This window comes from Vulpes vulpes, chromosome 1 (genome assembly GCF_048418805.1).
Source record: "Vulpes vulpes isolate BD-2025 chromosome 1, VulVul3, whole genome shotgun sequence".
Classification (NCBI taxonomy): domain Eukaryota; kingdom Metazoa; phylum Chordata; class Mammalia; order Carnivora; family Canidae; genus Vulpes; species Vulpes vulpes.
Genome location: NC_132780.1, coordinates 24,359,125 through 24,374,234, shown reverse-complemented (window position 1 = coordinate 24,374,234; position 15,110 = coordinate 24,359,125). Strand labels below are relative to the sequence as shown.

At 54.1% G+C, this 15,110-nt stretch overlaps 1 protein-coding gene across 2 annotated transcripts; it reads right to left on the bottom strand.

Annotated features, from left to right (window-relative positions):
- Positions 1 to 1,629: 1,629 nt before the first annotated feature.
- On the bottom strand, positions 1,630 to 14,773 carry CARD19 (caspase recruitment domain family member 19). 2 transcript variants are annotated; one of them, XM_025984405.2, is made up of 6 exons: positions 14,618 to 14,773; positions 4,504 to 4,646; positions 3,061 to 3,214; positions 2,419 to 2,478; positions 2,194 to 2,265; positions 1,630 to 1,885 (listed from the first exon to the last, which is right to left on the bottom strand). In XM_025984405.2, exons 1-6 carry the CDS (start codon positions 14,622 to 14,624, stop codon positions 1,770 to 1,772), a joined length of 552 nt encoding a protein of 183 aa, XP_025840190.1. In that variant the 5' UTR covers positions 14,625 to 14,773; the 3' UTR covers positions 1,630 to 1,769. The 2 variants fall into 2 exon arrangements, with proteins under 2 accessions (XP_025840190.1, XP_072616727.1); XM_072760626.1 differs by having other exon boundaries at positions 1,791 to 1,993; positions 14,618 to 14,751.
- Between the last annotated feature and the right edge of the window lie 337 nt (positions 14,774 to 15,110).

Genomic DNA, 15,110 nt, shown 5'->3' with positions numbered 1-15,110 from the left:
CCCCTCACGATGGGCAGGGGCTGCAGACCACACACAGCAGCCTGAGCCTCAGGGGTGGGCTGCACTCGAGGCCAGGGTGAAGCAGGGAACGCCCCACTGGCAGGCAGTCTTGGTGGTGCTGGGAGCAGGCGCACAGCCCGGGGGCCTGGTTCTGGAAGGACGCACGTCTCCAGCCCTGCCTGGCCTGCGGAGGGACTCTGGGGAACCAGCAGGCTCGCAACTCCCCACCTGGCTGCGCGGGCTCACCGTGGAGCACAGGCAGACCTATCTGCGTCCCCGCAGGTATCCCGTCCCCCGCTCCTCGCCACCACCGGGCAAGCTCGCAGAGAAGTGGTGGCGAGCATGTGACCGGGCGGCGCTGTCCATGTGACCGGGCGGCGCTGTCTGGGGAGCTCCCAGGGGCTCCCAGCGCACAAGCGCACACGCCAGCTGAGGCTGAGCTTGCAGGCACAGCAAGGCCCCTGGCACGGAGGCAGGAGGGGGGGTGGGGGTGGGGGAGGTGGGCCCTGAGCTAAGGGTGGGGCACCGCGCCCAGAGCAGCTCCCCCTGCTCCAGGCCGTTTGCCTCCACAGGGCCTGCCCATGTCTCCAAAAACATCCTGGGGGAACCTGGGCTGACAGATATGTTTCTGTTTCCCCAGGATGCTGTGGGGGAGGCGCTGATGGGGAAGCATCCGTTAGCGCATGTGGTGTGCAGGGAGGGCGGGTGCAAGCCCCACCTTGGCGGCAGTTAACAGGCGGTGACAGGACGCCGGAGGGGGTGCAATGCTATGAGGGCGGCTGGCAGGAGGGCACGGCCCAGCGCTGGGGTCCCTGGGGGCTCCCAGGGCCCTCAGGGCTAAGGCCCGATGCCAAGGGACTTGCACATTTGCCTTCCGGTGTCCACAAGGGAAGTTTCCATGTTGGGATCCTGAACCTGAGGCTGACAGGTGAGACAGGGATGTAGACACCCTGGTTGAGGGGCCAGGCCTGTGTCCCCACACTGAGGATGAGGTGTCTGGTGCCATCAAACCCAGGCAGGGGTGTGGGGGGTGTGGGGGTGTTGGGGGTGTGTGTGGGGGGGGGATGAGGAGCCAGGGGCCAGGACCTCAGATGGCGCAATGACGGTTTCATCTCTAAAGGTTCTGTGGACTGTTCTCCTCCAAGACCCTGCCTAGAATCTGGGACAGGATCTCATGCTCATTTCCAGCTTGTGGTCATAGATGGACCCAGTGGACCCCACAAGGCCAGGTCCTCGCCTCCCGGTGGGGACGGCCTCCCCTCCCAACACAGGGCTGGCAAGGCCAGGTGTGGCCGGGACCTTGATGGGGACACACCACGGAGGGGTAGAGGGCTGCAGGGAAGGCTGGGCCCCCTTCCTGTTTCCTCTTCAGGAGGTGTGGGTGCAGCCCCACCCGCAGGGACACACGAGGACACTGGTGGGGTGGACGGTGGGAATGGCAGGGATGGGGCACCGTGGCAGCCACCGTGGCAGGGATGGGTGCACACCACGGGGGTGGGGACTGGAGAGGACCTGTGGGGGGACAAGGAACGTGGTGGGCAGGGGTGCCCAGGCACCCCCAGGCTCCACCACCCCCGCCGGAGGGGCCACGGGGTCTTGGTGGGAATCATCTAGAAAACATTCCTGAGAGAAGTGACAAGGCTTCAACATTTAATGTCGAGCACCTTTGTCAGGCGAAGATAACTTTCTTTAAAAAGTATAAATAGTGAAAAACAAGCATTTAGAAAAGAAGTGGCGGCCGGCGGGGGCATCTCCCGCTGGAGGGGGAGTCAGAGCGCCCCCGGGGCGTCCGTGAGGAAGGCCAGCAGGAAGCGGCTGACGTGCCTGTCCACGATGACGGGCGAGAAGCCCAGGACGCGCCGGGCCCCTGGCAGCACCTTGGGGTCTGGGAGGCAAGGCGGCCTCAGAAACCCGCCCAGGCGTCCCCACGCTCAATAGCCCAGCGACACGAGGGCCCTGCCTGGTGGGCCCCCACGCTCAGCTGCGAAAGGCCCTGCGGAGGGGGGGTGACGTAGGGGCCACAGGCAGGGGTCCTGCTCCAGTCCGCCCGCGCCGGCCTCCTCCGAGGCCCGCCCCTCCCCGCCCACGGCCGCCCCCACCCCACCCCACCCCGGCCCCCGGCCCGGCCCCCGGCCCCGCCCTGTACTGCGCAGGCAAGGAAACTGAGGCACGCAGAGGCCAGGCGGCACCCACCTGCAGGGCAGCAGTAGACGAGGAGCGCCAGCCCCGCAGCCAGGCCGAGGCAGGCCAGGAAGGCCACGGGTCCTGGGGAGACAGGCGGCTTGTGGACCTGGGGGCGCCCAGCAAGCACCCCGGGGCCCATGCAGAGGGAGCGAAGGAGCAGCCCCGAGCCGGAGCAGGAGCGGGAGCTGGGGGGGGGGGGTTAGGGGGTGAGAGAGAACAGGAGGAGGCGGTTACCCCTGTCACTGAGCTCGTGGCCCATGGCGCCTGAGTCTAGGTCTGTGCAATCGGAATGCTCTGGAAACAAGACGATGGGGCAGGTTAGCGGGGCGGGGCAAGCGTTCGTCCCGCCCACAGGGGGGCCCATCCCCAACCGTGGGGTGGGGGCGAGACCCGGATGTGAGCACCCGGCGGTGAGTACCCAGCCTTCCGGGCCGGGCTTCGGGGGTCGGCACCGCAGAGGGAACCTTGACTTTCACGTCTTCTCTCCACTTCCTGAGACCCGGGGGGCCGCGGGCGGGGCCATCGTTCCCGGGGGCAGGCACCTGTCCCCCTGGGACTGCTGTCCACCCCACCCCCCGCCCCCGCCCGGGGCTGGGAGCGCGCTCTCCCCATGGCCCAGGAGGACGCCTGGGTGCGTGACCCACACCCAGCGGTGGGGCCCCTCCGTCCCTCTGGCTGCACATCAGACGACGGCGGACAGCAGCCCCTCCTGCAGGGGACCAGGGGGACCTCAGGACTAAGCCGCCACCTGGGCGCTCGGGCGGGGACCGTCCCTCCAGGCTAGCACCAGCCTGAGGCCCTGGGTGCGCCGCCGGAGGGTGCGGAGGGGTGGCGGGACCCACGGAGACACAGGCATGAGGGCGGTGGTGCACGTACGCGGGGCGAGGCGGCTGGGCAGCAGGCCGTGCAGGGGCTGCGCGTGGATGTACAGGGCCCGGTAGAACTCCTGGCAGTCCCGCTCGCCGCTCCGCTGCAGATGGCCCAGGAGGTCGCAGAGCCGCACGCGCACCGACGCCTTGGGGTTCCGGAACTGAGGGCGGGAAGGATGCAGGGGAGGTCAGTGGGGGACAGGGCCTGGGGGGCCTCAGGCAGTGCTGCGGTCACAGCACAGCCACGGTCCCGCACTCCCTCCCTGCGGAGGCCGGGACACAGCAAGGACAGTGGGGATTTATTCCAACTGTTAGGATCTAATGGCTCGCAGTGTGACTCTGGCAAGTCACTTCACCCCACGATTGTTTCCTCACCTGTAAAAAGGATATAATAAAACCCAAATGGTAGGGTCCTTATGGGGAACCAATGAGGTGACAGCACAAGGAACGAGCGATTGCATAAGGAAATAACTTGTACAGTCTACAGGAATGTGATCCAAGTTTTTAACACCCAAGGGTTGGGCAGAAAAAACCAAGTTCTTTTGATGTGTTCCATGGAGAAACGTGTGGTTCTAAAGGTCAGCGCACCAGGCACTTTGGATCCCCAGAACCTAGAAGCTGTGGCCTGGTGCTGCCACCTGGTGGCAGTGGATCATTCCCCCCCCTTGGAACCAGAGTTGAACCAGAAATCCAAGGCCACAGGAAGCACATGGCAGGAGCCATGGAAACTATGAGGAACGGAACAGCGTGGGTGTGTACAGGCAAGAGTCTCCCTTTTCTTGTATAAACATCTCAAACTTTTCAATTTTTTTATACAACAAATGTATCTTAGACTTTTAAGTACAATAAAAGGCATACATTTGACCCATACTTTTAACTTACTGCCCCTCTCATAACTGAAGTTCTGAGCTGGCGCAGGGCCCATGAAGATGCTGGCTGTGCTGGGATCAAGCTCGCTGTGCCCAGGAGAGGCCCCAACCCTGCGGACAGCCCCACTCACAAACCCCGTCACCCTGCACCAGGGCAGGAGCTGCAGCTCCAAGAGCAGGGCTTACTCAGTCCCTCCTCTGCTGGAGGGCCCTGCACCCTAAGGCCCTGGCCCTGTGGGGAATTCAGAGAATGGGTGGCACAGGCAGCAGCACCCAGCCTCCCTCGGTGTCCCCAAAAGTCTGTCCATCCTTGAACCTCTGCAGGAGGCAGGGTGCAGACCCTGCGGCAGTGGAGGTAGAGGCTGGCTGGCCCCAGGCCCGTTGGGTGCATTGGCTGCTCCACGGCCTGCGGTGCCCCTGGCATCTCTGGAGGGCCACCCGCAGGTCCCCATGACAGGAGACATAGAGGCTGGCAGAGCTGATGCTCTGGGCCCAAGGTAACCGCAAGAGCCAGGCTTCCACCTCCCGTCTTCTCCCAGCCCAGAGTGGGTGGAATGGGACATGCCAGCCCCCACCACTACCTTCTGTGCATCCTTGTTGCTGAGGATCTGGGGGTAGTAGCGATTTAGCTGCAGGATGATCCTGTCCACCTGCTGTTCACTGAGGCGTCCCCGGCCCAGGAGGAAAGGCGTGTCCTGGACCAGGCGGTCACAGTAGGTCTGCTCTGAAACGGCAGAGGGCAGAGGGCATGACCAGCAGGGCTGGGGGGTGGGCAGCAGGCCCCCACAACACACACACTGTGGCCCCCAGAGGCACATCAGCCGTAAGCAGCCTGACAACTGCTGACCTCCCGCCCGAGTGCAAGATGCACAGCCCAGAACCCCCGTCCTGCCCTCCCCGCACTAGAGATGGTGGGCACCAGTGCACTGGAATGACCCCCTGGGCTCAGAGGCAGAGTGGAGGCTCCAGCCGCTCTCGATGCCACAGAGCTCACTGGAGAAGACAGGGCAGCCTGTGTCGGCGTGGCCACGGGACAGCGCTGCTTGCAACGCCCTGAGAAGCCGCTGCAGCATAGCGGGGTGCCCACCCGGGGGCCAGGGGTGCTCTCCCCACTGTTCTTCTTCCAGGACCATCACTAAAGCATCACAGTGCACTTTCTTCCTTGTTAAGAATGTTCTTCAGAACAACGGGCCTTTAACAACCAGGGGTGGGTTTGTGGTGTTTGTGGCTGGTGGGGACATAGGATCCCCCAGGGGGAGTGTGATTCCACAGCATCAACTACCTTCACCCCCACCCTCACCTCCACCCCGTGGCAGCCTGGCGTACGTGTCCGCGGACAGGGGCCGGGCGCCTGTGTGTGACTGGAATTAACTCAGCATCAAGTCAATTCGATGGTTATATTGTGCACAATACTCAGGGTAACCACAAAGAAAATATCCACGGGATACAGACAAAAGGGAATCAGAATGTGCTACTAGAAAAAGTCAACTAACCACAAAAGACAAAAATGCTACAGACATCAGAAAACAAATAGCAAAAAGGCAGAAACAAGTTATTATCAGTCATTACAGTATGTATTTAGATGTAAACAGATTAAAGACACAGATTGGCAAAATGGATTTGTGATGCTGTGATTTAAAGTAGGGACTACACTCTTGATCTTCATCCCAATTCCTGGTCCAGAGCTCCCACGAGCCTGGGGATGTCCTAAGTGAGGAGATGTGAAGGGGGAGGTGGCTTTGCTGTTTCTAACAAGCCCCTTTCAGCCTCATGTGACTTCATGGCAATGGGCGGAGACTCCCAAAGCCCCTGAAGAACCACAGGATGGGAGCTGCTATCCGGTGAAGCTAAGCACATGGTTAGAGGCCTGGAGCTTTTCTGTCCCCTGGACCCGGCCTCCAGGAGGGGAGCGGGGCTGAGACTGAATCAGTCACCAAGGGCAGTGGTTTCATCAATTGTGCCTAAAACAACCTGTGTACCAAGCCACAGGAAGGAGCCTGAAGAGCTTGGTTGCTGAGTGCATGAGGCGCTGCTAAGGTGGTCTGCCTGGCCCTGTGGAAGGAGCATGGAAGCTCTGAGCCCCTCCCATGGCCTGTGCCCTAAGCTCCTCTTCCATGTGGATGTTCACTTATGTCCTTTGAAATACCCTCTGTCATACTGGCAATAGTATGTGGAGCCAGCTCCCGGGTTCTGTGAGCTGAATAAATGACTGCACCAGAAATGGGGGTCATGGGACCCTCAATTTACAGCCACTCACTCAGAAGCAGCAGCACTGAGCCCCCAACAGGTGGGACTTGATGCGTCAGAAGTGAGTTGAACCATGAGACTCACAATGGGTGTCAGAGAACTAACTACTCTATGGGAGGCAGAACCACATATCTGGTGAGCACAAGCATCAGGGGGCCTCGGGAGGGTGAGTGCTGGGGGCAGGAATAGAGGGAAGTAGAGCTTTTTTCCTCTGGATTAAAATAAGTATGATTCAACTATATGCTGTCCCCAAAAGACTCTAGCCCAAAGACGCCCAGGGGCCGAGAGTGAGAAGAGGGGAACAGGGGCTGGGCAAATAGCAGCCCAAGGAGCAGGGGCGGCTGCACAAATAGGACAAGAGAGACTCTGTCCCAAAGACGAGAGGCAGGAAGTACATCACGTGTCAATATAAGGGTCAATTCAAGATCTAAAACAGGCGTCAGCTATCAGAGCCCCCAAATAATAGTAAAAGTTTAGTATTAATGAATAATAACAGCAGAGCCATCAGTACCCCACTTCCAGGAACAGCCAGAACAGCAAGGGAACTGCAGGTATGGGCTGTGCTGTAAACACTCACACTCACACATGCACACATATACGCACACACATGCACGCAGACAGTCCACCCAACAGCACAAGCACATCCCATCTAACTGGGCTTCACACACACTGTGTTCCTACAAACTGAAGGTCTGTGCCAACCCTGTGTGGAGCGAGTCTACAGGCGCCACTTTTCCAACGTCACCTGTTTGTCATGTCTTTGTGTCACATTCTGATAATTCTCACAATTCAAACTTTTCATTCTTCAAACCTTTTCATTATCATTATAAGTGTTAACGGTGATCTGCAATTAGTGATTATGACTCACTGAAAACTCAGATGATTGGTAGCATTTTTTAGCAATAAAATATTTTTAATTAGGGTACGTACATTGTTTGTCAGACATGCTACTGTGCCCTTGAGAGATCACAATATAGTGTAAATGCAACTTTTATATGCACTGGGAAACCAAGAAATTCACTAGACTCGCGTGATTGCAATATTTGCTTTATTATTTACTGTCTGGAACCAAACCCACAAGAACTCCGAGGTGGGCCTGTATGCCCTCTCCTCAAGCACACACAGAACACTCCAGGAAAGACCACAAAACAAGTTTGGCTACAAAAGAAGTCATATTTTAAAAGACTGAAATCATACAAAGGGTGTTTTCTGATCACATGGAATAAAGCCAGAAATCAGTAACAGAAGGAAAACTAGAAAAAGCACAATTATGTGAAAATGAAACAATGAATGAATCAAAGAAGAAATCCCAAGGGAAATTAGAAAATACCCTGAGACAAATGAAAATATAAATACAAAACACCAAAACTTACAAGATGCCATGAAAGCAGTTCGGAGGAAGACATTTACGCTGTATACACTTTACAACAGAAGAGAGATCTCAGATCAACAATCTACCTGTTACACCTGAAGGAAGCAGGAAGGGAAGAGCAAACTAGACCCAAAATACCAGAAGGGAAGAAACAATAAAGATTAGAGCAAAGATAAATGCAATGGAAAATAGAAAAACAAAATCAAAAGTTGGTTCTTTGGAAAGATCAACAAACTCACAAACCGTGAGCTAGACTCAAGTTACTAATATAAGAAATAAGAGTAGGGACAGGACTACCAATTTTACAGAAATAAAAAGGATTACAATAGAATACTATGAAAATTTGTAACCCAACAAATTTGACAAATGAGATGAAGTGGACAAATTCCTAAAAACACACAATGTACCAAAAGCAAAACACAAATATAGACAAATCTGAATGGACCTCTAACTAGCGAGGAAATTAAATTATTAATCAACACTATCCTAACAAATAAAAGCCCAGCAACAGATGGCTCCACTGGTGAATTCTACCAAACATTTAAATACTAATAGTTCAATTCTTCCGAAAAACAGAAAGAATAGTCCCTAACTCATCCCACGAGGACAGCATCACCCTAATACCAGACAAGTATACTACAACCAATATCTCCTATAAACACTGATGCCAAAATCCTCAACAAAACACTAGTAACCTGAATTCAACAGCATACTAAAAGGATCATACCCCAGAATACCAGGATGTTTCAACATGTGATAATCCATCCATATTACGTTAATAGAATGAAGTAAAACACACACACATCACAATCATCTCAAGCGATGCAGAAAGGGCATCTAGGGATCCCCCTAGATTACCCTTTCTTGATTAAAGAAAAAACGTTAGGGACGCCTGGGTGGCTCAGCTGATCGTCTGCCTCCAACTCAGGTCGTGATGCCGGGGTCCTGGGATCGAGTCCCACATCTGGCTCCCCGCATGGAGTCTGCTTCTCCCTCTACCTGTGTCTCTGCCTCTCTTTCTGTGTCTCTAATGAATAAATAAACAAAATCTTAAAAAAGAAAAGAAAAGAAAGAAAAGAAAAGAAAAAAAAAGAAAAGAAAAGAAAAGAAAAGACCTTTCAGGGAACCTAGGTGGCTCAGCCAGTTAAGCATTTGCCTTCGGCTCGGATCATGATCTTGGGGTCCCGGGGTTGAGCTCCAGGTTGGGCTCCCTGCTAACTGGGAAGTCTGCCTCTCCCTCTGCCTGTGCCCCTCCCCTTGCTTGTGTGTTCTCTGTCAAATAAATAAAAGTCTTTTAAAAAATAAAGAAAATAAAGAAAAAAATTTTTCCAAAAATTAAGAATAGAAGAAAATTTCCTCAACATGAAGAAGGTCATATATGACAAGCCCACAGCAAAGATCATACTCAGTGTGGGAAGACTGAAGGACTTCCCCTATGACCAGGGAATCCTGCCAAGCAAGATGCCCACCCTCGTCATTCCTATTCAAAGTTGCACTGGGAGTTCCAGCCAGCGCAATCAAACAAAAAAGGGAAATAAAATGTATTCAAATGAAAAGGAAGAAGTAATATTATCTCTTTTTGCAGGTGACATGATTTTATATATAGAAAATCTTAAAGGTCAAAATCAATCAACAAATTCAGCAAAGCTACAAGATACAAAATCAATACATGAAAATCAGTTCCATCTCTATACACTGACAATGAACAATCCAAAAAGAAAGTTAAGAAAACAATTCTATTTACAATGGTATCAAAAAGAACACAATACTTAGGAATAAATTTAACCAAGGAGGTTAAAGACTTGTACACTGAAAACTCAAAACATCACTGAAAGAAATTTAAAAAGATACAAAAATAAATGGAAATATACCCTCTGTTCACGGATCTGGAAGATTTAATGGTGTGAAGATGACAATACTCCCAAAGTGATCTACAGAGTCAATGTAATTCCTATCCAAACTCCAATGATGTTTGTTGGTTTTCATCCTAAAAGGAACCTTTATAGCCAAAACCATCCTGGAAAAAAAGAACAAAGTTGGAAGACTCACACTGGTTTTAAAACTTACAACAAAGCTACAACTATCAAAACACTGTGACACTGGCATAAGGACAGACATACAGACCAGCAGAATAAAATAGAGTCCAGAAGGAAACCCTATTCTGAGTGGGTAGGCCTGTGTGTGGAGAAAGGCAATGCACAGGATGGGAGAAAATATTTGCAAAGCATACATCAGATAAGGGCAATACCCAGAATGTAAAAAGAACTCCTATCATTCCATAACAACAAAACCCATATGTGACACAATTCAAAAATGGGCAAAGGACTTGACAAGGCACTTCTGTGAAGAAGACATACAGGACTCTGGAGAGCATGCCAAGATGCTCACAGCCACTTGTCACGAGGGAAACGCAGAGAAAACTACAATGAGAAAACACTTCACATTCGGGAGCGGGTGCTCACATGTAGTCACATACAAACAGGAACGCAGAGAGTGGGACACACACGGGGACAACTTGAACCCTAAGCAAGCGCTGGGGGACTAACGGTGCCACCCCTGCAGAGAACAGGAAAGTCAAACGCGGACTTACCCCTGGACCCAGCAAGCCCCTCCTGGCACACGCTCATCGCAGGACTGAGAGCAGGGACTCGCTGACCTGCCTGACATTCAGGGTGGCTTTACTCACAGCAGCCAACAAGCAGAGACAACCCCGGAGTCCTCGTACAGATGGATGCATAAACGCACCCTGTAGAACATTCCACAGGCACAGAGGGAGGAAACTTGGCACAGACGTTACAACATGGTGACCCCTGAAAACGTGCTATGTGAAACAAGGACCCAAAAGGACAAATATTACATGATTTCCACTTATATGAAATATACAGAACGGCAAATTATAGAGAGAGCCGGAGGCTGGGGGCAGGGGAGGAAGGGAGTTGCTGGTTACAGGGACAGCGTTCCCCGGGTGATGACCAAGTTCTGGAAGCAGACAGTACTGATGGTTTCACAACGCAGTGCATGTATGTCATGCCACTGAAATGGTTAACACGGTAAACTATGTACGTTTTAGCACACACAGGTGAATGCATAATTGTGCAGTGGCTCTGTTTAATCAGTTTTACAAGGAAATAAAATTCAGGGATAAAAGAAAAGATCTTTGGAGTCACAAAAAGGCAAGGAGGAAACTTTTTTTTTAGGCAGGGAGGAAACTTGAATGCATATTGTTAAGGGAAAGAAGCCAGTCTGCAAAGTTAACATACTAACTATACGATATTCCAGAAAATGTGAAACTATGGAGATCGTAGAAAGATCTGCCAGGGCTGAGGCGAGAACAGGTGATGAAGGGGTAGAGCCCAGGAGAATATTAGGGCAGTGGAACCACTCTGTGTGACACTGTAATGGGGGGGTCTACAGGACACTACGCCCTTTTCAAAAGTCATAGAATGCACAACACAGAAGTGAACTATAATGTAAACTATGGGCTTTAGTTAGTAATAACGTATTGACAGTGGTTCATTGCGTGTAACAGATATATCACATCAATGCAAGATATTATTAATAAAGGAAAGTGGGTTTGGGGAGGAGTATGGGACCCTCTATACCAACTGCTCAATTTTCTGTATACTAAAATAACTAAAAATAAAACATATTAATTAAAGAGAAATCCTACTTTGAAAATCCATGGCTAAATTTTAAAGGAAAAAAAAAGGAAAGGACAGATAGCAAATGAATCCTTGGGTCCAGTGGCATTGCCTGGGAAGGAGCATGAAGGAACTTTCTGGAGTGATAGAAATGTTTGACTTCATTGGGTCTGGGTTGGTATTTCCATGGATGCATAAATTTGTCAAAAAATTTAAAATAATTAAAATAAGTGTACCTGTTGTCAGTAAATAATCTCAGTAAAGTTGATTTTTTAAAATAGGGTGACATCGGGGTACCCGGGTGGCTCAATGGTTGAACGCCTGCCTTTGGCTCAAGTTGTGATCCCAGGTCCCAGGATCGAGTCCCACGTTGAGCTCACCGCAAGGGGCCTGCTTCTCTCTCTGCCTGTGTCTCTGTCTCTCTGTGCATGTCTCTTTTAAAATAAATAAATTTTGGGATCCCTGGGTGGCGCAGTAGTTTGGCTGCTTTGGCCCAGGGCACGATCCTGGAGACCCGGGATCGAGTCCCACGTCGGGCTCCCAGTGCATGGAGCCTGCTTCTCCCTCTGCCTGTGTCTCTGCCTCTCTCTCTCTCTCTCTCTCTCTCTCTGTGTGACTATCATAAATAAATAAAAATTTAAAAATAAATAAATAGGGATCCCTGGGTGGCGCAGCGGTTTAGCGGCTGACTTTGGCCCAGGGTGTGATCCTGGACACCCGGGATCGAATCCCACGTCAGGCTCCCGGTGCATGGAGCCTGCTTCTCCCTCTGCCTATGTCTCTGTCCCATTCTCTCTCTCTTTGTATGTGACTATCATTAATAAATAAAAATTTAAAAAAATAAAAATAAATAAATAAATTTAAAAAAAATTTTTAAATGGGGTCACATCATGGAGCCGACTCATCTCTCTCTCTCTCTCCTACTGCCACCTCCTCCTGGCTGGTCTTTCTCCCTCAAAAATATGCATTTCGAACCTCTGAATCTTTCCAGGCCCTGAAAGTCTACCTGGAAGACAGACTCATCAGCAGCCCCACCGTGCTGAGGAAGCTACTCGCAGGGCCACCAGAAGACCCACATGGTCACATGGGAAGGACCACCCTGGTCATCTGGCTTCACCACTTGCAGCCTCTCTGACTCAAGAGGCAAGAACAGTGGCCACAGTTCATGGCACATTATGTAGGCTCTATGCGTCTTTCCAGTAGCTCTGCAACTCCTGCAAGACCACCACCCCTGTTTGTGGATGGGGACACTAAAACATGGCAAAGAGATACAGCGCCTGCCTAAGACCTCAGCCAGTGAGGGAGTGAAGATGGATGGAGGCTGGACCCATGCACAGCTTTGTGGCAACCTCTTGACATCCAGACTCCCCACTTGTGTAATTAACATAGTAGTTAACTGTACAGTTAGCTGCATCAAGTCTGCTCCTGGCCTGGCTGCAGGTTCTTCTGCCCAGTGCTGTCTCTGCAGTATGTGCACAGGGCAGGCACACAGCAGGAGCTCACTAAAGAGTGCTGGAATGAATGGCCCAGGGCTATGGGGTGGACTAAGGGGTAGATGCTGTGGCGGCTCCTCATGCTGCAGCCCGAGCAAAGAGAAGTCTATTGCGGAAAGTGTGAGTCACCTGACATGGTGGCACAGCCTGGGGTTGAAGCTTTCTGTGGTGGCTAGAAGCTGTGTGTGCGAACCACACCCGGAGGGCCACACCCAGGAACGAAAAAGCACAGGAAAACGAAATGGCTCTGGTCCCAGGCACTGATCAACAGTCCCAGACAGTGTTCAGGGATAGAGGGGAATGCTCTGGCACAAAACCCAGCAGGACTTTGCTAGCTTCTTTGGCCAAGCCCCACCTCCCCTACCTTCTTACCCAGTTGGTGCTAAGACCACAGACCCCAAACCCTTGCCCCTGCCTGGCACTCAAGGTCCTGTGGGAGCTGCCTTACCCCAGGCCACTGAGCCATCCTGCAGAGCAGCCCCCATTGGCACCATCCTGCCTGGGACCCTATGCAAGGATGGGAACACCTGTCCTGTGGTTTCTCCCCGCACCATGTTGTGCTAAGCTCACTGTCCTCCCCTGCAGAGCCCTTGCTGGGCTCCACTGGTTCCTGTTCCTCTCAGAATCCCCTCCTGTTTCAGGGCTGGACCTGGCCTCAGGTGTGGAGCTGAGAGGGCTCAGTCCCCAGCACCCCACAAGGCAGGGTCTGGTTCCACAGCAACAGGAACAGATGTAGTGACAGCTGGCTAGCACTGGCCTGGGCAGACTCATCAGGTCCAAATGCTCATCCTGCAACCTGTCATGGAGGCCCCAGGACCGGCACAAGGCAGGTGCCCCGACAGTGCACAGGGTCAGTGAGCCAGGGACTTCATCCCTGCAGCCCCGCAAAGCACAGTCCATCTCACTGCACTGGGTCTGCACTTTCGGGGCCTCAGTTCCCCATTTCAGAAGCGACAGGCTGTGACAGGAGGGATCTCTAGAGGCTCGGCACTCAGACTTGGCTGTGAGAAAGGGGCAGGAGGGGAGTCCCCCACAGGACCTTGAGGGGCCCTGGGCAGGACATAGGTCTTGTTCTGCCTCTGCCACTGACTACCCCGGCAGCCTGGGGCTTGGCACTCATCTAACCTGAGGCTTTATTTCCTTCTCCACATAGAGGACACCCTATATGTCCCTCTACAGCAACTCTGGATGGGAGGCACTTAGCCACAAATATAAAGGATTAGGGGAGATGACAGGGGAATGGGAAGCAGCTAGGGTCTCTTCTGACCTAGGTGGGATACTGTGGTCCCAAAAAACATCAGGTCCCAGCCCATGACATCCTACTGGAGGGACTCCAGTGAGCAACCCCTGGGAGCAACCACATTCCCTGATCGCGCTGTCCAGGGTCCCTCGCCAACCCATCACCATCACCGGTGTCTCCCCCACTGAAGTTCCCCTGCTCAGCTGGGACCAGGAGGGGGGTGGGCTCTCCAATCCAAACAGGCCTGGGCGGGGTGGGGGGGCGGGGATGGGATGGCTGGGCACCCGTCCCAGGGAAGGAAGCTGCAGTGGGGGGGCACTCTGCAGTGGGATCAGGCTGTGTGTGTGTGTGGGGGGGGGGGTAATGGCTGGGCCCCGGGAAGGAAGCTGCAAGGGGGGCAGGCTCTCCAGTGGGATCAGGCTCCGGGAGGATGGCTGGGCTGGGCCCCAGTCCCCGGGGAAGGAAGCTGCAGGGGTAAGGGTCCCCGGCGCAGCACAAAGCCTCAGGGGGTTGAGCCTGTGTCCTCGGTTCCCCGGGGACGTCCCGGGACACAGCACCGTCCCAGCGGTACGCGCCCCTCTGGGAGTCCTGGGCTGAAGCTGGAGGGGCTACAGGGAGACCCCGGAGAACCGCCGCCCCCGCCCTCAGGCCGCCGCGCCAGTCCCGGGAGGGCATCCCGGACCCCCGCCCGCCCGCGCTCACCTGTCATGGCGGCTGCACGGCCCGTCCCGCTGTCGCGGTCCGCGGGTCGGGTCGTCGGCCGGCCCGCCGCCCGGCTCCTCTCGGTTCCCCCGCCCCTTCCCGGCAGGCCCCGCCCCCCCGGCCGGCCCAGTCCCGCGTCGCCGCCGCCGCAGCCCCAACCCGCCCGCACTGAGCCCGCCCTTTCCCGTTACGCTCCGCCCCCAGCGTCGGCGGCGTCAACTCGAGGACCCTAAGCCCCGCCCCCACTGGAGCCCCGCCTCCTCCGGCGACAGGTAGAGGCCTTGGCCCCGCCCCTCACGGAGCCCCACCCCCGCTAACGTCACAGCTCCGCCCCCGCCCGCTTCGAGGCCTTCCGAAGTCTCGATCCTCGCTCGCCCGGCGTAGGGTACGGAGTACCCAGAAGCCCTTAGCTCCGCCCCTCGCTGAGTCCCGCCCCGCCGTTCTTTTCAAGGACTCTAAACCCCGCCCCAACCGTAGCCCCGCCCCTTCCGGC